This window comes from Microcebus murinus, chromosome 6, assembly GCF_040939455.1.
Source record: "Microcebus murinus isolate Inina chromosome 6, M.murinus_Inina_mat1.0, whole genome shotgun sequence".
NCBI lineage: Eukaryota > Metazoa > Chordata > Mammalia > Primates > Cheirogaleidae > Microcebus > Microcebus murinus.
The window spans coordinates 12,294,419-12,317,221 of NC_134109.1; the positions used below are offsets into that span (position 1 = coordinate 12,294,419).

The 22,803-nt window shown below is 51.1% G+C and overlaps 1 protein-coding gene across 1 annotated transcript in view; it reads right to left on the minus strand.

The window, feature by feature from the left end:
• RIN3 (Ras and Rab interactor 3) overlaps positions 1-22,803 on the minus strand; it is a 118,133-nt gene that overhangs the window by 42,881 nt on the left and 52,449 nt on the right. The window contains exon 4 of the mRNA XM_012738572.3: positions 4,519-4,591. Coding sequence (XP_012594026.2) covers positions 4,519-4,591 — 73 coding nt within the window. The remainder of the gene's footprint in view (positions 1-4,518; positions 4,592-22,803) is intronic.

Consider the following 22,803-nt stretch of genomic DNA (forward strand, 5'->3'; position numbering starts at 1 on the left):
TGCCAAACTGACCCCTTTTGCCCAGCCTTGCACCCACTGACACCCCAACAATGCCGGCTGGGCTCAAAAGCAAATGGTCACGAGCTGAGGGAGCAGTTCCCTCCTCCCAGTTCTAAAAGAGCAGTGACCGAGCACCCCAGTCTCCACCTCAGCTCCAGTGCATCTCAGGGTGCCCTCCTGCTCACCCATGAGGGTGGAACCCAGGCCAGTTTGGGGTCATTTGGGGTCAGGGTGGCAAGCCATCCTGCCTGAATAAATATTAGCAGGGTGCAAAGAGGGAGAAGGCAGGCGCCGGAAACTGGTGATAAGATGCATGGCTTGTTCACACCCAAATGCTGAGTCCTTGGGTCATGGAAATGCCAGGAAAGCCCTCGGGTGGGGTGCAGCAGTGGTGGGGCCCCCACCTGGACACTCACTGACAACCAAAGCCAAAAGAGACATGGATGATTGCAAGAGGCTCCACTGGGACCCCAACACATGTCCATACTCTGCAGACTACCTGGGTCAGAACTGGGGAACTTCTAAAAGTGCAGACTGCTAGGGTCACACCCAAGGGAACCCAGCATCGAGTCTGGCGAGTGCTGAGAATCCACATTTCCAAGCAGCTCTCAAGGGGACTTGACCAATGCAGCCCTGGGGGGGAATCAGGGGCCCTGAAGTCGGGGCTATTACAAAATACTAACATGAAGCAACCTTCCAGAGGGGTATGTGTGTATTTCCTCATAAACTATTAAATCCATTAAAAAGCATTCACAACAATAGACATTTCAAAAATGGGAGTTTTAGAATAAATGCTCTAACATTCCCCCCACACTGCGGAGGGCCGTCCAGTGTCCCTCTCTGGAGGCCTCTGTTCCAGCCGGTGCCGTTCAGACTTTTCTGGCCGTGAATGTCAGTGAGAAACACATCTGACACATGATGCCGTGTGTACACACACACGCACACGAACACAACTAAAACAAAACCTTAGCAACGCAAACAAGACTTATTCCAACTACCCCAGACACATTCTGATAGTTTCTAGTCCAGTTTACTTTTGCATTTAAAAAAACCACTCACAATCCACTACACTGAATTTGTGACTCCCTCTGAGGTGTCTTCGTGCACCAACCCCCACTCTCCAATGCTCCAGACACCAACTGGGAATCCAGCAACTCACTCCCATTCTGACACTGGTTACCTGGAGTTGGGGCAGACTCTGCAGACTTCAGGGCTCAGTCCCACAAGACGCCCCACTGCAGGCGCAGTTGCAAGTCCAAGGCCACCAGGACTTCTGACTGGCCGGCCGTAATCAGAGGTCCCCAGGCACGATGGTAAGAGATCCTCCAAGGGCGAAGATGACCACCCTGCCCTGGTACCCCCGAACTGCAGGAAAGGAGGTGGCTGCTTAGTCACAACACTGGGCACATCCTAGGGGGGCAGGCCCAGGAGGCCCCTCCCTTCCTTCCTCATTTTGGGTCGTGGCACCCACTTCTTGAGGCTGATGACTCCCGCACCCAGGGCTGTGCTGAGGATCAGACCCCGTGATCCTTGCAAGGGGCAGAGAGAGAGCCTGGCACCAAGTGCTCCAGAGATGATTGAGTGTGTCCATCCTCCTGACACCCGGGACAGAAACCACTGGCATCTCCCCCAGCCGACCCCCAAGTGGCTGCCCTCACCCCTCTCGGTTCCCCCAGCCACTGCCAGGGGCAGGCACCTCCACGCAGGGCCCGGATGGCGGCAGCAGCACCCAGAGTGGTCTCCCCTCTCCCCTTGCTTCATTCCCACCACCTGCTGTGGCCACGCTGCCCTGCCAAAGAGCCATCTAACTGTCGGCAACGGGCTGGCAGCACTGGCGGAAGGAAGTCTCTGCAATGCCTAGGCACAGCGTTCAAGGCCTTCTGATCATCTTACCTCCCACTCAGTTCGACCCACAAAGCCACTATTGACACTGCCCATAGCTTTCCTCACTTTGCACATGCCATTCCCTCTGCCTAGAATTCCCTTCCTACTCTTCTTTGCCTGGCCCCCAATGTCACCTCTTCCATGAAGAGGGACTGGTGTCTCCCACAGGTGGAGGGAGAGGCTGGTGGGGGAGCAGCACAGGTGTCCTCTTGGTCCCAGGCCTGGCAGTGTGCTGGGCAGAAGCAGCTGGGGCTTGGGACTCAGAAGCACCTGGGTTCAAATCCGGCTCAGAACCCAGCTGTGCCACCTAAGGCGGGTCACACCCCCAGCCTCCATTTCTTCATCTAGAACAGCAATAAGAACACGCTTGATGGTTTCTTGAGCGCGTACTTCATGACGGCTGCTCTGCTCAGCCCCTTCCAGGGGTCATGGGGTCTGCTGCTCAGCACGGCCCTGGGGTGGGGTCATTAGCCTCCTGCCATGGGTCTGCAGATACTAATACCTTCCCTACAGGCATTATGGTTGTAGGCGTTAGAAAGAACTTTGCAGGTGGTGCCCAGCAAAACGCCTGACTCGATACAGACGCCCAATCCAAGGGAGCTAGTGGTGGCAGTCACCGCTGGCACCCCACCTGGCCCGGATCCCTTGCTGGCTCTGCACACGCATCGCCCAGCCTCTGCGGGGTTTGCTCCCAAGCGGGGAACCTGTGACCCTCAGGGGCTCGTCCTGGAATGCTGAGGCCTCACAAATGCCTAGGGGTGCCCAGCTCTACCTTATGCCCCAGGTCGGGCTGGGCTGGCCCTGCAGTCACACCCTCACGGGGGTCCTACCTTGTTCCCTAATCCTTCGCTGCTTTCTCCTTTGGGGCAAGTCCTTAATCATCCCTTGCAGATGAATTCTGCCCCAAAGCCTGCTCCCAGAAGACTCTCAGCTAAGCAATCTGTATCAATACCCTGGAAACAGTGCTCAAACCTCGGTCTGCAGATGGCCTCCCGAGGCCCATCCCAGACCACGGAGTCAGGATCTGCAGGGTGGGCCCCAGGAGTCTGTATTTTTAACCAGCTCTCTGGTGACTGTGGGACCCCACCAGGTCTGGGAAGCCTCTCTAGCATCCCCATGCCAGCCCAGCATGCAGCCTAGAGCATGAGGGTTCGTGTTAGAATGGCGGAGGTGGGGGGAGGATGAGCACCTTGAAGCAGAACTTGTCCCTTTTTTTATTTCTGGGGGCAGAGACTGTCTGTTTACATGCGTTTCTCTTCTTCCCTCCTCCGGCATCGGTATAGTTAATCTTATCGTTCCCATTTTACAGAGGAAGAAGTTGAGGCTCAGAGAGATGAAGTAACCAGTTCAAGTTCTGGGCTTTGCGGTTATGTCATCATTCGATCATTCATCCATTCGCTCACAGCACCTAGCAAGCACCAAACGCCATGCCAGGCTCCTGCCAAGGCGAGAACTTCTTGGAACAGGACAGGGCCTGTCCCCTGGAGATCCTGACATGCTGCACTATGCGGAGGGCCAAGGGGCCTCCCACGTGGGCCTCAGGGGACGTGCTAGGTCGTGGGAATTGCAGCAGGTGCGCACAGTGCGGCGGCTGCAGCGAAGAGCATGGACTTTGGAGCTGTGTCTGGCGTGGGCCTCTGCCATTTACCAGCTATGCGCGTTACTTCTCTCCCTCTCAGTTTCCTCATCTGTAAAATGGGGATCACAAGAGCGCTTACCTCTGGGAATTGTTTGCAAGATTTAAGAAGACAATGGGTATGAAAGCCTTTAGCACAGGGCTGGGTAGCTGGTGAGCCTTTAACAGGCGGCAGCTGCTAGCATCCAGTGTTATTATCAGTGTCACCTTTTCTGCCCACCTGGGCCCAGGAGGGTCCTGGTAGGTGGGGAGGGGTTTCCGCCAGAGGCAGCATGGAGCAGTGGGCCTGGAGCTCACTTCAGGACCCCGATACATCCTGCCCACGCAGGGGTGCGGAACCTGTGGCCCCCAGTCCACATGTGGCCCTCCAGATCCCCAAGTGTGGCCCCTCGACTGAATCCAAACTTCTTAGAAAGACCCCTTTATTGAAAGGGGTGCAGCAGAGAAAAATGAAGCTTTTCTTGCCCCCTTTGGTGCTTAGAAAAGAACAATCTTGAAATCAGAAGGCCACAGGTTCCCTACCCATTCTTGGCTTGTGACACCAAAATGTATTTTTAAATTCTTATCGACGTGAAACCAGTTCTGAATCAAGAGGGCAGTTCTGAGGGTGGTTACCAGACACCTGCTCCACTCCGCAGCTGCATGGTCATCACAACCTTCTCCCATGAAGGGGGATCTGCACCTCTTGCTGCCCCTGCAGGAGTGTCCTGCTATAACCCTGCAGTGGGCCCGGGTCAAGTCACTCAAGTCCACGCTGGACTCCAGGCTGTCCTTGACACTGGTACACAGGAAGCTGCCAGATGGACCATGAGCCCGAAGGGCAGGCGGTGGTGAGGGAGGGGCTCTTACCAGTCGGTCCACGGGAGCATTAGAGCTAACACGTCCCCTCGTGGTTACCTACCAGGGCTAAGCCAGCCATGTCCCTCTCTCCGCATCCTCTGGGGCTTCCCTAGGACGCTTCTACCCAGATGACCTCCCGCAGGGCCGGGTCTACTCACCTACTGACACAGTAGAACGCGATCAGTCTGAAGATGTCCTCAAACACAAGAACCGAGCCTTCCAGGTACAATACTGAGGAGAGATGAGAAGGGTCTCATGTGAGTTTCCCTCCAAAGACAGGGGTGGAAGGAGTGTTGGCTCCCTGAGGCTGGGGGTGGAGGGTGCCTGCCAAGTTCATTGTGGGTCCCCAAACCTGCCACGGTGCCTGGCCCCTGCGGCCCAACCCCAGGATGGCATCTTGGGCAAATGCTTCCATCCTTTTCCTTGCTGGAGCTTCGTGGGTCAAACTGAATACATGAGTGAGAGGTAAGATGCTCAGAAGAAGGCCTAGGCGTTGCAGAGACTTCCTTCCGCCAGTGCTGCCAGCCTGTTGCCGACAGTTAGATGGCTCTTTGGCAGGGCAGCGTGGCCACGGCAGGTGGTGGGAATGAAGCAAGGGGAGAGGGGAGACCACTCTGGGTGCTGCTGCCGCCATCCGGGCCCTGCATGGAGGCGCCTGCCCCTAGCATTGCCTGGGGGAACCGAGAGGGGTGGGGGCAGCCACTTGGGGGTCGGCTGGGGGAGACGCCAGTGGTTTCTGTCCCGGGTGTCAGGAGGATGGACACAATCATCTCTGGAGCACTTGGTGCCAGGCTCTCTCTCTGCCCCTTGCAAGGATCACGGGGTCTGATCCTCAGCACAGCCCTGGGTATGGGAGTCATCAGCCTCAAGAAGTGGGTGCCACGATCCAAAATGAGGAAGGAAGGGAGGGGCCTCCTGGGCCTGCCCCCCTAGGATGTGCCCAGTGTTGTGACTAAGCAGCCACCTCCTTTCCTGCAGTTCGGGGGTACCAGGGCAGGGTGGTCATCTTCGCCCTTGGAGAATCTCTTACCATCGTGCCTGGGGACCTCTGATTACGGCCGGCCAGTCAGAAGTCCTGGTGGCCTTGGACTTGCAACTGCGCCTGCAGTGGGGCGTCTTGTGGGACTGAGCCCTGAAGTCTGCAGAGTCTGCCCCAACTCCAGGTAACCAGTGTCAGAATGGGAGTGAGTTGCTGGATTCCCAGTTGGTGTCTGGAGCATTGGAGAGTGGGGGTTGGTGCACGAATACACCTCAGGGGGAGTCACAAATTCAGTGTAGTGGATGGCGACTGGCTTTCTTAAATGCAAAAGTAAACTGGACTAGAAACTATCAGAATGTGTCTCACATAGCTGGAATAAGTGTTGTTTTGCTAAGGTTTTATTTTAGGGGGCTGTGTGTGTGTGCGCGCGTGTGTACACCGCGTCCTGGTGTCAGAGTGTTTCTCACTGACGGTCACGGTCAAAAAAGTTCGAACGGCACTGGCTGGAACAGAGGCCTCCAGAGTGTGGGGGGAAAATGTTAGAGCATTTATCCTAAAACTCATTTGAAAATCCTCTATTGCATTGAATGCTTTTTAATGGATTTAATAGTTTATGAGGAAATACAACCGCTCCCCGGAAGGTTGCTTCACATTAGTATTTTTTAATAGCCCAGACTTCAGGGGCCCTGACACCCACCCAGGGCTGCATCGGTCAGGGTCCCCTTGAGAGCTGCTTGGAAATGTGGATTCTCAGCACGCCCCAGACCCGATGCCGGGTACCCTTGGGCATGGATCTAGCAGTCTGCATTTATAGAAGTTCCTCAATTCCGACCAAGGTAGTCTGCAGAGTGTGGATGTATGTTGAGGATCCTATGTGGGGAGCAGGGTGCTAGGACAGGGCAGTCAGTGTCTGAAGCTGGGGACAGACTGAGCCGTGGAGAACAGGGCACATGTCTTGTGTAGGGGACTGACATATATTTTCCTAGTTTAAGAATTAAAGTTAGTAATGTACGTGTTCTGCCCAGAGTGTTTGAAAGTAATGTGTTCCGGACAGGCTCCCTGTGATAAACAAAGGTGTTGCCTAGAGGCATAACAAGGGACCTGAGCTGCAAGTAGCAAGAGCGGCCCCGCCCAACAGCAGTAGGGGTCTAGAGGCCACATGATAAACATATTGTTCCTGTGATTGCTGCGTACACCCCATAAGATGGCTGGTTAGTCAATGACGGGTAAGACCTCTCAAGGGAGGGGTGACCTAAGCCAGGCATAGCTGCTGGGGTTCAGCCAAAGATCTCAGGGGGTCACCCTAAGAGAAGCTGGGGATGAGAAATGCCCCCTGTGGCTCACCTTGCCCATCTATGCCTAGTGCCTAGAGCAACCACCTGGAAACCTTGAGCCAGGGGATATCTGCTTCCCTAAGGCTACGTATTCTGGAATTTATGGCCATTGGTGCAATGCCTGGGTGGTTACATACAAGGAACTAACTTCAATCTTTTAGAGTATAAAAATAAAATGGACCCGGTGTATTATTATTCGAGTCAACTGTCTGTCTGTGAGTCCCCGTTTTTCTTTGTATTCTGCGTTTGTGTTTTGTGTTCTGTGTTCATCCTCCGTTTTGTAAACCAGTCACAACAGTCTTGCCCTGCTTGGCTGCCCCAGGGCTGGGGGCCCAGAGACACTCAGCGAGCGGGCGGAGGTCCCACTGCTCCTCAGTGTCCGGGCAGGCTCCTGCCTCATCCTGCGTGCCACACCCTGGCAGTGACGCACCCCGCACTTGTCCCCACAGTGAGTGCTCTCGGGGACCAGAGGGGTGGAGAACATGTGAAGGGCACATGGTAGTTCCAATTTCCTGAGGTTCTTCCAGCTGCCATGTGATGGCGGGAAGGCAGGACCTGGCTTCCGGGCCTGGCCCTGGCCCTGGAGCTGACAATGTGGCTCTGAGCATGTCTCTTTCCCTCTCAGCGCCTCAGTCCCTCCACCTGCAAAGGGAAGGAGCCCTGCCAACCCTGAAGCCACATGCACGTACGTGACATAGGCCTGCCATCCTGTTTTCTAAGCCTGGGACAACACTCCACTGTATTAGAGCTCTGTGAGATGGTTTTAGGGCTACACAAACCAACACATTTTGTTCTAATAGCTTTATTTTTGTACTTGCCTCTTTCTATACACTAAGCACTAATCTTAACAGTTTATGTGATTTAAAAAAAAAAAAAATTTACATTTAGGCTGGGTGCAATGGTTCATTCCTGTAATCCCAGCACTTTGAGAAACCAAGATGGGAGCATCACTTGAGCCGAGGAGTTCAAGGCGGCAGTGAGCTGTGATGGTGCCACGGCACTCCAGCCCAGGCAACAGAGCAAGATCCTATCTCTAAAAAAGAAATTCACTCTCATCTACTTTTGGCAAAGGGACAGTTTCCTATTAGGATAGATATACAATTTTAAAAAGAGTTTAAAGAAAAATATTAACTAGACTGTAGTACAGGACATACTCAGAGGATGCCTACAAATGACTTAAGTCTGAGAATCACCAGCCTCTGAATTCACAGGTGGAGGTGGCCCCAGGCGGCCCAGCGCCACCTAGCGGCTGCACCTGCGCATGGAGGACTGTCTCCACAAGGGGCAGCACAGGCCTTTTCTTTCTTATGGTGGTCAACTGAAAATAACAAGACTTAGCATGTAAGCCACTTTTCAGTGTACAGTTCAGTGGCATTAAGTACATTCACACCGTCATGCAACATGAGGTTTCTTTTTTGAGGTGCTGAGAACGTTCTTAAATTGGCTGTGGCGGTGGTGGTGGCCCAGCTCTGTGAACACGGTAACAGCCGTGACTGGAGTCTTCCTAGCAGTGCATTGTGTGCCACTGAGTGCAGCAAGTAAATGCATCTGAATAAAGCTGTGGTTTAGGAGAAGAAAGAGGCCTGGTGCGGTGTGGCTCACACCTGTAATCCTAGCTCTCTGGGAGGCCGAGGCGGGAGCATGGCTCAAGGTCAGGAGTTGGAAACCAGCCTGAGCAAGAGCGAGACCCCGTCTCTACTATAAATAGAAAGAAATTAATTGGCCAACTAAAAATATATAGAAAAAATTAGCCGGGCATGGTGGCGCGTGCCTGTAGTCCCAGCTACTCGGGAGGCTGAGGCAGCAGGATTGCTTGAGCCCAGGAGTTTGAGGTTGCTGTGAGCTAGGCTGACGCCACGGCACTCACTCCAGCCTGGGCAACAGAGTGAGACTCTGTCTCAAAAAAAAGAAAAAAAGGAAGAAGAAAGAAACACGCACAGAGTGGTCTGAATTTCAGTTCCTGCATCGTTTTTCTGGGACATTTATAACGCGCATATACGACTTCTGTAAGGGGAGCTACAGTAAAGATTTTTCTCTAAAGCCAACTGGTTTTCAGTGTCCTCTTGGCTCAGGCTGCTTTAGTAGCCGCCCGCAGCCCTCCTGGACACAGCTGACAGGCCCCTGTGCCACCACTGTCCAGGATACCACGTCACCCAGGACCCTGCCAAGCTGGCTCTGACAGGCCCTCAGGACGTCCAACGCCCGCGTCTGCCCTTGGCGGGGAGCCCGCCCGCCCGCTGGTGCCTCCCAACAGAGAGGCCAGTTCCAGCTGGTCCCCTGTGGCTCGTCACACCGGGTGCCATCTCCCGGGCCCCTCAGCAAAGGCCTCAGTGGGAACACGGCAGACCCTGTGTAAACCGCTTCGAAGGGTGAGGCGGGAGAATAGGTACCAGCCAGGGGAACCCAGTGCATTCCAAGGCGATGACAGGTGACAACAATGGACTCTGCCTCTGCTTAGAGGGAAGGAACACCTTCACCTTACGACTCACCATCAAGGCTGTGGCAGGGACAGGTGGAGACGCTGGGCACATGCACCAGCCCAGCCCCTGGGATGTACAATCTCAGCATCGGAATGGAACAACAAAGAGAACTGAAACCTGTTAGAAGATTTCCTTCCTTCCTTCCTTCCTTCCTTCCTTCCTTCCTTCCTTCCTTCCTTCCTTCCTTCCTTCCTTCCTTCCTTCCTTCCTCCCTCTCTCTCCCTTTCTTTCTTTCCCATTCTCTCTCTCTTTCTTTCTTTTTTATTTTAAAGAAATTTGGTCTTATCACTCAGTAACACAAATGAACCGCCAAGGGCAGAGACCGTGTGTCTATTTCCTTCTCCGTAGTAACCCCAGCATCTTGCACGGTGCTCATCACATTGCCAGTTCTCAAATTATCTATTTAATCACGTATTTATAAAATGTTTTATTTTGAAATACAGATTCACAAGAAGTTTCAAAGAAATGCACAGGGAAGTCCTATGTGCCCCTCTCCCAGGTACCCCAGTGATGAGTAACATTGTGCATAATTAGAGCACAATGTCAAAACCAGGAAATTGACCTTGGTCCCATCCACAGAGCTTATTCAGATGGCCCCAGTTTTACGTGCACTCCTGTGTGTGTTTGTATAGTACCAGGCAATATTGTCCCATGAGTGGCTTTGTGTAATCACCACCATCACAACTGACCCATCCCATAAGGCTTCCCTGTGTCACCCTTTACAGCCACATCCACCCCTCTCCCCACGCCTAACCCTGATAACCACTAATCTCTTCCCCATCTCTGTGATTAGATTACTCTACAGATGTCCTGTAAATGCAATCACAAAGTATATATCCTTTTGAGATTGGCTTTTTTCAATGTAATTTCCTTGAGGTTCATCCAAATTGTTAAATAAATCAATAGTTTGCTTCTTCTTCTTCTTTTTTTTTTTTTTTGCTGAGTAGTAGTCTATGGTATGAATGTGTCACAGTTTGCTTAGCCATTCATTCACTAAAGGGCATTTGGGTAGTTTCCGAGTAGCTGGGACTACAGGTGCATGCCACTTGCCCAGCCTTGTCTTTTCATCCTCTCAACAGTCTCTTTCAAATATTTATTTTAAGAATGAAAAAAAAAAAAATTCTGTCCAAGCTTGTCTGCAAAATAACAGACACTCAACTGGTGTTGTCTAAATGATTCCACAGGACTATTTCCAACGTGCTTTAATTAACAGCCACCTCTTCTACCTATTGATGCAGTTAACGTACGATGGGCCTTTAACCAGTTATTATTCACATCTAGGCTGAAGTCCCCCCTGCAATCTTACTGTCACCATTAATTCCTTTCATAGATGCTTTCTTCATGGCTGGCGCAAAGATAAAGTTCTGATACGCTCAGTTACAATGCCTACAAGTTCCCAGTACTTGAGGCTAATGTATTCAACAAATGCAAACTTGTCCTTCACCACGTTCACACTAAGCTGAGGACGCCTATTGACACATGCCTTCTTAGGGTCTGATTTGTCTATGCTAACACATGAAGGGCGAGCACTTGCTAATCTAACTAAGCCTGGCCCTGAGCTCTGATGAGCAAAAGACCATGACATGAAAATGTCAAATGAGGATGCACCTTGGTGAGGATTTCTGTTTGTGAAGAATACACTTACTGGGGAAACACAAACCCGATCTTTCTTATTAGCAGACAGCTCTGTTAATTCCACAGATCTCAGCAATAGGAGCTGTTAATAAATTTTCCAGTATGACCCCCATTTGAAGGGCTCGGTCAGAGTTACTCTTGGCTAGGACATTTTCATTACATATTCACCCACCGACTAGCATCTACCGTGCTCACAGTCTGTAACAGGTAAATAGACAAGGAAGTTGAGAGAAGGCTCAGATGGGTGATAGAACCTACCAGTGGTGTGGGCCCTGGGACCCACCTGGAATTCCTTCCTGGGGTGGTGGGTAGATATTCAAAACAATCAGATCATTCTTTTATGATGACTGCAAATGTTGTTGGGTGGGGTGGGAGAGATGGTAATTAATTTTATCTAAGGAAAAGCCTTGCATGTAGCAATGCCTCAATATGCATGTGTATGGAATGAGCACTGGATGGATTAGAACTGCCCCAGGAGGAAAGTGTCAGCAGAGGGAAGCAAGGAAGGGTTGGACACCCCTCCCACAGGACAGGGGAGTCTCTGACCTCTCAGAGGGCTCGATGCTTGGAGAGAAAAATGCCATTGAACCTGGCTGTGGGGGAACTTTGCGTGGACCCAGGGAGTGGCCTTACCCCTAGGTCCTTGTGTCACACCGCTGAGCCAACCTTCTCTGAACCCTCCCATCACCCAGGATGGATTGGAAGATCCAACCCTAAAGGATTCTTATCCCCTTTCCTAAAAGGGGCACTAGGTCCCTGAGCTGGGTGCCTGAAAGGCCAGGAATGCAGACCCTGGGGATAAAAAGTGACGAGGGGCTGGGGAGTGGTCCACAGCTGGGGAGCAGGAGGGAGAGATGCCTGTAGGGTCCCACGGGGCAGGGAAGGGACCATGCCCACTCTTCCACGTGTCCCTCCTGTCCTGCTCAGCCAGCCTGTGGGCCGAGCCTGCTCCTTGCCCATTTTGAAGGTCACAGTTGCCTTCTGGCTGGGACCCATTGCTGCCCAGCAACACCGCAGTTGCCATGGGAACTACCCCTTGGCCAGGTTGTGGCTAAGGCAGAGAAAGGACTGTTTGCTACCGTCACTGGGCCTACCATCAAAAGGCCCATTTTTCTGAAACACATGAAAACTGCTTCCCCTGTTCCCAGGGGTGGGAGTGGGGAGGGTAGCAATTTCTCTGAAGTCCTGGGGACCTAGTTCTGGCACTCACTTGCTTTGAGATGACATGGTAGTGCAGCCACCTTGCCTGCAAAATGGGAGACCAGCCCTGTCCTACCTGAAGGAAGGGCACTGCCAGACTGGAGCTTCCAGCAGCACTGGTACCAGCAGGAGGCAGAGGCTGCAGGAGACGGGAAAGAACAAACAATCCCCGCCAGCCAGCGCGTCTGTTCTCCGAGCAGATTTGCTACCATGTAAGGACTGGAATACAGCGCGGGCAAACTCTTGTTCCTGCTCCAGGCCAAGCCCAAACCTGGACAGGACTGACTGCCTTGGACTCTCTGAGACGTGCTTTCCCTGCCAGGTGAGGAGAAGAAAAAGCGAGGCCCCCCTGGGCTCCCTGGGTCATTGTGCAAAGGCTGGAGCTATACCTAAGCAAGAGGCTCTGCGTGAGGATGGCAGCCGCTCCACAAAAGATAACACGGAGGTGGCAGACCTGGAGGTGGCATGGGGGCCTAGGGAGGGCGCCTGGTGCCTCCTGCTGGAATGCAATTGCCGTGTCCCTGCCTCACTGCCAGCAGACGCCTTTCCTGCAGGCCACGAGCTCCATCCTTCCTGGGCAGAACTGCTGGCCCCTTGCTTTGGCCCTGGCACTGGGCCACGGTCCACTTTAGAGCCGATCAAACCACATCATGATTTGGTCACAGGCCTGACCCAGGCCCAGGATAAAGCTTCTGAAGAGCAGGGCCCAGACCTCATTCTTTCTGCCGTCCTGGACCACACCGCGTGCTTCCCGGGACTCACCGTTGCTGGAAGCATCATCCCTGAAACCCTGAGGGCGGCGACTCCCTGCTACACTGCTCACGCTGTAAGAAAAGATTCCTTTTCTTGGAAGCTGCTCTTCCATATCGAGCAGGTGCACAGATGAGGCTCTAAAAGTCTGAGAAAAGGAATACAGCACAGTGTACAAACTGTCATACGCAGCCGGGACTTCATCTGGGAGCTAAGTTTTGATGCCAAAACAGAAGGGGAGACATTGGACAGATTTGCAAACTGCAAAGTGTCAGGAAGACTAAATAAAGAGAAACCAGCCAGGGAGGATTTCTGGAAGAAGGCAAGGTGGGGGAGGGCAGGGAGATGCTGAGCAGAAGCACCATCCTGGAACGAGCAGCCGGTCTGAGAAAGCAGGGCCGCCTGCTCTCTGCTCTTGAAGCAAGTCGTCACCATTGTGAGCCCAGAGAGGCTGAGCAGCGGGCTGGCTGAAGGTCACAGCTAGGAAGTGATGCGGCCGGCCCGGCATGGCCTGGGGGGTGTGACTCTGCAGCCTGTGTCCCCTCCCACCCTGCCGGGCTGGAGGTGCCTTCGACCCCACTGCTCAAGAGAGATGTAATGTGCAATTTTAAATGTTCTCATAGCCACCTTAGAAATAGTAAACCGAAACAGTAAAATTAATCTTAATAACATATTTTATTTAACCCAATAGATCTAAAATACTGTCATTTCAACATACCATAAATATATTAGAAATCACTAATGGGACATTTTATGTTTTTTTCATACTAAGTGCCCAAAATCTAGCGTGTATTTTACACTGGCAGCTCATCTCAGTACGGATGGGCCTCACTCCATGAGCTCGCCAGCCACACCCGGCTCCTGGCTGGATGCCACAGCCCTGGAGCTGTGGCTCTCAACCAGGAGCAAACTGGTCCCCCAGGGGACATTGGGCAGCGTGTGGAGATATTTTTGGTTGTCACGACTCAGGGGGTGGCGCTACTGGCATCCAGTGGGCAGAGACCAGGGATGCTGCTAACATTCTGCGATGCCCAGGGCAGTCCCCACAGCAAAGGGTGACCGGCTCCAGATGTCAACGGTGCCAAGTTTCAGAGACCCTGCGCTGGAGAGGGGACCGGTCTGCGCTCCTTGAGAAAACTGGGAGGAGCCCAGAAGTGCTGTGGGTGCTGGCACCTAGTGGGTGCCCCACATCAGTGCTCGGAGCTGAATTCCTCAGAAGACAGCAGTGCCTCGGCCTCAGAGGCCTCACGCTCCCGCCCTCTTCACCGGCAGTGCGGGGACACCCAGAGCCACAGAATGAGTCGTGAAATCAAGAACAAAGGGCCAGTCACAGGGCAACTGGCATTTCACCCTGCTCGTAACCAGCCAGCCAGCCAGCCTGAGGATGCGGCTTTCTTCCCGGTGAGCACTTAGGCATCACGGCGCAGGTGCAGCACATCAGGAGGAAAGCTGACGCTGAGCTCCGTCTTCCTCACCTCTATCTATCTCCTCACTGCTTCTGAGCACGGGCAGGGAAGAAGGGGTGTCATTTGGAGCACAGCCCTTCCCACACCCAAACCCCCCGCAGGCATGCAGCTGGGTGCTCTATGGATCACTATAAATGCCCCCGGCCAGGAGTAGGGACACCACTGTGGCTGTAAAGAGAAGCCTCTCGGTTGGCACGAGGACGTTCCTTGTGACTGGCGGGGATCAGGGCTCAAAGTTCTCAGGCACTTAGATTCACAGAGTCTTAGGTTTCTCTAGCTGGTCATCTAATGCAAATCTTCCTTTAGCTACAAGACAGCAATTTTGCAGCCCACTAAGAACAGAGTAGACTCATCTCGGCCGGGGGAGGTGGCTCACGCCTGTAATCCTAGCACTCTGGGAGGCCGAGGCAAGAGGATTGTTCAAGGTCAGGAGTTTGAAACCAGCCTGAGCAAGAATGAGACCCCATCTTTACTGAAAATAGAAAGAAATTAGCAGGACAACTAAAAATATATAGAAAAAATTAGCTGGGCATGGTGGCGCATGCCTGTAGTCCCAGCTAATTGGGAGGCTGAGGCAGAAGGATTGCTTGAGCCCAGGAGTTTGAGGTTGCTGTGAGCTAGGCTGACGCCAGGGCACTCTAGCCAGGCAATAGAGCAAGACTCTGCCTCAAAACAAAACAAAACAAAAAAGAATAGATTCATCTCTAAGCAGAGGTGGAAACAGGTCTATTCTACTCAGCCCCAAGGATAAGAACACAATACTGGACGCTGTGCAGTTGAGCACCTCACTTCCTGTCTCCCTTCTGCAGGCATCTAGTGGGCAGAGACCTGGGATGATGCTAACATTCTAGGATGCCCAGAGCAGTTCCCACAACCAAGAGTGACCCAGCTCCAAATGTCAACAGTGCCAAGTTTTGGGAACCCAGCGCTGGAGGGAGAACCAGTCTAATTATAGACTCTCTAATCTCTATGCTCAAACTCTGCCCTCCCCACCCGAGACCTGGACCCAGGAGTTCAGTCGATGTCCCTCCATCATATATTTGCTGAGAACAGCCAGCTCTTGGGTGGGAGGAATCCCCGATTTACAGCATTTGCTACTTTCCGTCATGTACTTATTACCGAGTTGGGGCCAAGTTAGGAAGAGAGACACACAATTAGCTCTCACTAGGTGATGTGCGTTGGCTTCAACAAACCATGAAAACTGTAGCTCAGAGACAAACCCACCTTCACGCAGCCAGTAAGAGGCAGAACCAGGCCTGGAACTCGGCTGCCCCCTCCTCACCATGGGTGTCCTTGTGGGAGCCACCTGGTCCAGGCCTGCTCCCTTTCTGCCCAACTCTGGGCCTTTGCAAAGAACATAAAGCACTTTAGTATACTCTTAGCTCAGGCTTCAGACTCTGAGGGTAATTCCAATGTTCTTTGTCAAATAAATCTCCTGCTAAAAGAGGAAAGGATAAGACACAGCCATGCAATGAGTATAAATGGCTCAATTATTATCTGCTCTACTTCCCTCTCTGGAGCCCTTCCCCTGCCCCTGCCCTGGAGGGTCATGTGGATAAGGAACATGGGAGATAAGACAGGAAATAACCTGGCTCAGGTGAAAGAGCTTTGCACGTGGTGTCTACAGACTTGGGTTCAATCCCAGTTACGTCCTCAGGCACAATGTCCTCAGCTGCACAATGGAGATCCCAGCACCTGCCTCACAGGGTCGAGATGAAGACTGAAGGACCAACGTGCAGTTGTGCCCACAGAGCACCTGGGACACAGCAAGTCCCCAGTAACTGGGGAGGAAAGCTGGTGAAGAGTAAGGCTCCATGGCCTAGTTACTAGGGAACCGGGTCTCACCTGGGGGACCCGACTATTGTAGTAGGGCAGCCTTGGACTGGGAACTCCATTAAAGGAACGTTCTAGCAGGGGAAATTCCTCTGGGGCGAGTTCCCTAAAAGTTTCCAGTGTGAAAACTAGGACCCAGACAACAACGAGCACAATTAAACGTAAGTAATAGGATCAGAGCTGCTGCCCAAAGCAGTGCCAACTATTCGTTGATCCTCGACAGATAAGGAGAAAAGGACACAAAAGCCGCAGAAGAGACCGGTCCATTTCTATGGAACTTTCCAGAGGTCTCACCTCTGACTGCTTCCTTAAATAGTTCGGGCAGAAAGGAGAAGTTGGTAAGACAGGTGTAATAACATGGCTTCCCGAGAGGCCAGCTGGGCTGCCTGGACACTGGCCAACATATATTTTTGTAGGCTATGGTGAGACTTTATAATCCAGGTGCTTGGGACATCAGGCAAATGAAGAACGATGCCTTCTATCTGTGTGGGACCTTATCCTTCCAAGGCACTATGTATCCATCTCTCGCCAGGTGGGGTCAGGGGTCCCTTTGCCCAGGAGGCTCAGAGACATTGAGCGACTTGCATAAGGCCAGATAGCAAGTCACTGGGGGGCGTAATTAGAGCCCAGTTCACGGACACCCACCACGGCTTTGCGCAAGCTCACACTGGCCTCAACACTGCTCATGCTTCCTAGGGGTGAGGCCACCTGGGAACTCCCAGACTAAAGCAAACCTGGGAGGTGATCTAGAAGTGCTCAGAGGTAACAATCAATATTCCCTTTTGGGGAAAGCCCCCCAGAGTTGAGTTCCCCTAGAAATATCTCCTTAGAAGTCCTCTGTCTGGGGTGATCTGCCTGGTACAGGCTGAGCCTCCACACAGGGATGCTGTGAGATTACAAAGCACTCACAAAAGCCCTTTGCCTTGTTTCTTCCACTCTTGCCCCAATCCAAGCAGCTACCCAAGTGATCCTCTTAAAAGCAGAAGCTGGTCCACCTTCATGCCTTGCCCATGCAGGGCCCCTTGCCTGAAATGCCCTCCCTGCACCCCTCTTTTTACCTTCTCACTTAACTCATTTCGATCGCAAGAGCCCTGACCACACTGTGCTGCAATTGGTGCGTTTGGACCATTGACATTCAAAGTGATTATTGAAAGAGTTGGGTTGACATCTACCATATTTTTGTCTTCCACTCTTTTACTGCCTTCTATTGTTTTTTGTTTGTTTGCTTGTTCTGAGACAGAGTCTTGCTCTATTGTCCAGGCTAGAGTACAGTGGCATCAACCTAGCTCATGGCAACCTCAAACTCCTGGGCTCCAGCGATCCTCCTGCCTCAGCCTCCCAAAAAGCTGGGACTACAAGCACGTGCCACCATACCTGGCTAATTTTTTTCTATTTTTTGTAGAGATGGGGTCTTGCTCTTGCTCAGGCTGGTCTTAAACTCCTGAGCTCAAGAGATCTTCCTGCCTCGGCCTCCCAGAGTGCTACGATTATAAGCATGAGCCACTGTACCTGGCCACCTTCTGTCATTTTAACTGAACATTTTATACCATTCTATTTTATCTCCTTTATTAGTTAGTTATACTTTTTTTTAAGTTTTTTTTTTTTGGTGGTTACCCTAGAGTTTGCAATACACATTTCCAACTAGTCCAAGTTCATTTTCAAATAACACTAGACTACTTCACAGGTCACGTGAATACAGTCAACTTTCTGTATCTTTGCGTTCCGTATCTGTGGGTTCAACCAACCATGGATTGAAAATATTCAGGAAAGAAAAACAATTAAAAAAAAACCAATACAACAATAAAGAATAATACAGATTTTAAAAATATAGAATAACAACTATTTACATAGAATTCACATTGTATTAGGTATTATAAGTAATCTAGCCGGGCGTGGTGGCTCACGCCTGTAATCCTAGCACTTTGGGAGGCCAAGGCGGGAGGATTGCTCAAGGTCAGGAGTTCGAAACCAGCCTGAGCGAGACCCCGTCTCTACCAAAAATAGAAATAAATTAATTGACCAACTAAAAATTATTATACAAAAAATTAGCCGGGCATGGTGGCGCATGCCTGTAGTCCCAGCTACTCGGGAGGCTGAGGCAGTAGGATCGCTGAGCCCTGGAGACTGAGGTTGCTGTGAGCCAGGCTGACGCCACGGCACTCACTCTAGCCTGGGCAACAGAGTGAGACTCTGTCTCAAAAAAAAAAAAAAAAAAAAAAAAAAAAGTAATCTAGAGGTAACTTAAAATATACAGGAGGATGTGTGTAGGTTATATGCAAATACTATACCACTTAATACCAGGGACTTGAGTACCCGCTGACTTTGGTATTCGCAGGGAGTCCTGGAACTAATCCCTCACAGATACCAAGAGAGGACTGGACCTTCTAACAACAAAATAATCTCAATTCCTCCCTCCCATCCCTTGTATTATTTCTGCCATTCATTTTGCTTAGACATAAGCATATGTACACATAAGCATAAATGAAATACATTGTTGCTATTATTATGCTCAACAAATTGTTATCTGTTAGAACAACCAAGCATAAGAAAAATAAAAGTTTTTATTTTACCTCACTTATTCCTCCAATGTTCTTTATATACCTGAGTTTCTATCCTTTATCATTTTGTTACTCTCAAGAGAAATTTTAACATTTGCAAGGCAGGTCTACTGGCAACAAATTCCTTCACTTTTTGTTTGTCTGAGAAAGTTTTTAATTCTCTTTCACTTTTGAAGGGCAATTCCACAGGGCAAATCTTGGTTAGTAGTTTTTTTTTTTTTTTTTTCTCAACATTCTAAATATTTCACTCCATTCTCATCTTGCTTTCATGGTTTCTGAGAAGTCAGATGTAATTCTTGCCTTTGTTCTTCATAGGTAGGGTGTTTTTGTTCCTCTGGCTTCTTTCAGGACTTTTTATTTATCTTTGATTTTCTGTCGTTTGAAACTTGTATGCACAAGTTAGGTTTTCTTGGCATTTATCTTGCTCAGTGCTTTCTGACCTTTCTGGACCTGTGGTTTGGTGTCTGACATAAATTTGAGGAAATTCTCAGTCATTATCGTTTCAAATACTTCTTCTGTTCCTTTCCCTCTTCTCCTTCTGGAATTCCTGTTATAGGTGTGTTACACCTTTTGTTGTTGTCCCACAGTTCTTGAATATTGTTTTTTTTCAGTCTTTTTTCTCTTTCATTTTTTAGTTTGGGCAGTTTCTATTTTCTCAAGCTCAGAGATTCTTTCCTTAGCCATATCCAATCTACGAATAAGCCCATCTAAGGCATTCTGCATTTCTGTTACTGTGTTTTTGATCTCTAGCGTTTCTTTTTGGTCCTTTCTGAGAACTTCCATCTTTCTGCTTCCATTGCCCATCTGTTCTTTTTTTTTTTTTTTTTTTTTGAGACAGAGTCTTGCTTTGCTGCCCAGGCTAGAGTGAGTGCCGTGCCGTCAGCCTAGCTTATAGCAACCTCAATCTCCTGGGCTCAAGCGATCCTGCTGCCTCAGCCTCCCAAGTAGCTGGGACTACAGGCATGCGTCACTATTCCCGGCTAATTTTTTCTATATATATTAGTTTGCCAATTAATTTCTTTCTACTTATAGTAGAGATGGGGTCTCACTCTTGCTCTGGCTGGTTTTGAACTCCTGACCTTGAGCAATCTGCCCGCCTCGGCCTCCCAGAGTGCTAGGATTACAGGCATGAGCCACCGCGCCCGGCCCCATCTGTTCTTACGTATTGTCTACTTTATCCATTAGATAAATCCATTGGCATCTTAATCACAATTGTTTTAAATTCTTGGTCTGATAATTCTGAAATCTCTGCCATGTGTGAGTCTGTTCCAATGCTCTCTTTCTTCAAACGGGATTTTTTGCCTTTTATTAAGTCTTCTAATTTCTGTCTTGGTGGCCAAGCACGATGTCCTGGGTAAAAGGAACGGCTGTAAACAGGCCTTTAGTGGTGCAGCGGGCAGGTGTAGGGAGGGGAAGAGCAGGTCTCAGTCTTTCAGCGAGCCTGTGCCTCAGACTGTGAACTTCACAAGCGACTGAGCTTTTCCCCCTTTCAGTGGGGCAGGATGGCCAGAATGGGCTGACGCTGGGTGTTTCCCTTTCCCCCAGGTAGGTTAGGCTTTGATAAAACCCCGGAAGGTGAGGTGCTGGTTGCGAAGCTTCTCCTGAGGGCAGACCTTGCTAAGAAGAACAGAGTGCTCCGGCAGATTTCAAAACAGTCCTTTCCCCTTCCACTGCCAGAAGCACAGGGGGGTCCTTCCCCGATACTCACTTTGAGAACCTGGTAAAAACTCACAAAAGCGTGGGCCCCCTGATGACAGGGAACCCCTGGAGTTTTTAACTCTGACGCTGCCCACACTGAGCCTCCCGCAATTTACCAGTTATGCTTCAAGCTTCCCCACCTCGGCACCGGTTCCCATGGAAGTTTGTGCTTATGGGTTTCCACTCCCGCAAGCCTCGGTTGTCTGCATTGGACTGTTGGACCCTCCAGTTTGGAGGCAGTGGTTTGTCCTGTGGTCCCTCCTTGAATGGATCAAAGAATAGTTGTTGATTTTTTACTTTGTTCAGCTTTTTTTTTGCATGCTGTTAGGACTGAGTGGTGACTTCTAGCTTCTAACATGCCAGACTGGACTGAACTCAGGTTTTCTAACCCTAAGACCAATGCCACATGGGAAGGGGGACAGTTAGGGACAGAGGAGAGACAATTAAGTTTTTATGAGCAGACACAGGGTGCCAGGCACTGTCTGACATGGTTCCAGTTCACCACCACTGTGACTCTGAGCCCATCGCACAGTTGAGAAACCCAGGGCTCAGGGAGGCCGAGGACTGAGCAGCACTGCCGAGATCTCCCAGCTGATGGGAACAAAGGGGTGGGATTTGAATTCGGATCCACTGGGTTCCAAAGCCTGGGGTGCTACTGGCCAGTTGATCAAGCTGACCCCATGTTTGCTAAACGCTTGCTCTCTGCTGACTTGGGGACCACAGATGTGTGTCAGACACAGACCCTACACCCAGAAGCTTCCGGCCCAGCTGGGAAAGAAGACACGGCCATACGAAACAGACAACAAAGGGTGAGGGAGCCCCGGTAGACTGAGAGGAGCGGGAGGGCAGCCCAGGCAGAAGACACGGCACAAGCAGAGGCGGGAACGAGCACGATACACACGACGGAGGGGGCAGAAGGGAAGCAGGGTGCTTCCAGAGGGCGCTGGAGGATTATTACTCTTCCAGGGGGCCTCCACGCTGCGATAACCAGGGGAAGTTGCTCCAGACAGGCAACAAACACGCCATGAAACGTCCACCTAAGCAGCCTTGCAGGGAAGTCGGCGGGGCTGGGGACGAGGCTGTGGGTCAGGATGAGCCTTGCACAGAACGCGTGCGCCCTCCTCTGCTGTTTCAGGATGGCCAGGACAGACTGACTCCCTGCTGGCTGATGCCTGGCACGGCCCCACGATAACACCAGTACGATGGCTTCTCTTCCTGTTGAGATGCACCCTCCCCTGGCAGACAACACTGCTCCATGGTGCTGTTCGTCCTTCACTGGCTACTATTAATACGTTCACCGAGTGGAGACTTTCCGGAGAGGCTGCCAAGGCCCTTCGTGACCTGGCCGAACCCCACCATCCCTGCCTCGTCTTTGACCCCCCTTCTAACCACCTCACCCCCAACAGAGCTCCACCCTCCCCTGAGCCTCTTTCCTGCCCCCGGAGCTGTGGTCTCAGCTTCACACGCCTGCTTCCCAATTTCTCCTTCTCACCGCAATGTCCCTCCCGTCCATCCTACAAGGCCCAAAGGGGCCGGGGTTGGTTTCCCTCACTTGCTGCCCCCACAGTCCATGCTCACATTCTAACGTTGAGGTCCGTCTGGCTCGTGTTTCGGTTAAATGCGCGTGTGTCTGTGTCTCCCACGGTCCAATGTCAAGGGCCGTGTCTTCCAGAGGCTGTCGTAGTGTCTCCCTTCAGAAGTCATCAGCTCATATTTAAGTCTTTGAAATGTTTGACAACACAGAGAAAGCTCATCATAAAACATTTACGTGACAAAAAGGAAGGCTAAAAAACTATAGGCCGGGTGCGCTGGCTCACATCTGTAATCCTAGCTCTCTGGGAGGGCGAGGAGGGCGGATTGCTCGAGGTCAGGAGTTCCAAACCAGCCTGAGCAAGAGCGAGACCCCGTCTCTACTACAAATAGAAATTAATTGGCCAACTAATATATATAGAAAAAATTAGCTGGGCATGGTGGCGCATGCCTGTATTCCCAGCTACTCGGGAGGCTGAGGCAGGAGGATTGCTTGAGCCCAGGAGATTGAGGTTGCTGTGAGCTAGGCTGATGCCATGGCACTCACTCTAGCCTGGGCAACAAAGGGAGACTCTGTCTCAAAAAAAAAAAAAGAAACTATATGCAACAATGTGATTCAAAATCTATTTTAAAAAACAGAAATTCACCAAGGTCTTACAATAAAGTTCTGGGAGTTAAATTATCTCATGATGTATTTTTCCCCTGGTCCAACTCCAGTTTTTGAGGCTCAAAAGGGGAATGCTAAAAATAGAAAGAAACAAACTGTGGTTATTTTATGCAAAAACTCTACGGGTAATACCCAACGTGAGATAAGAAGAATGAATCAGCTTCTTAGAGGAGTTCTCCAAGAGCAGGGCATTGCAGGAAATGATGGGTTTTGAGGTATGGGCTGCACACTGCTCAATCCCCACAGCTAACTCTCACTGCTAGCAGCTCGCGAGTGCTCACTACCTGCGGGCACGGGTAGAGCTTTTCCCTGT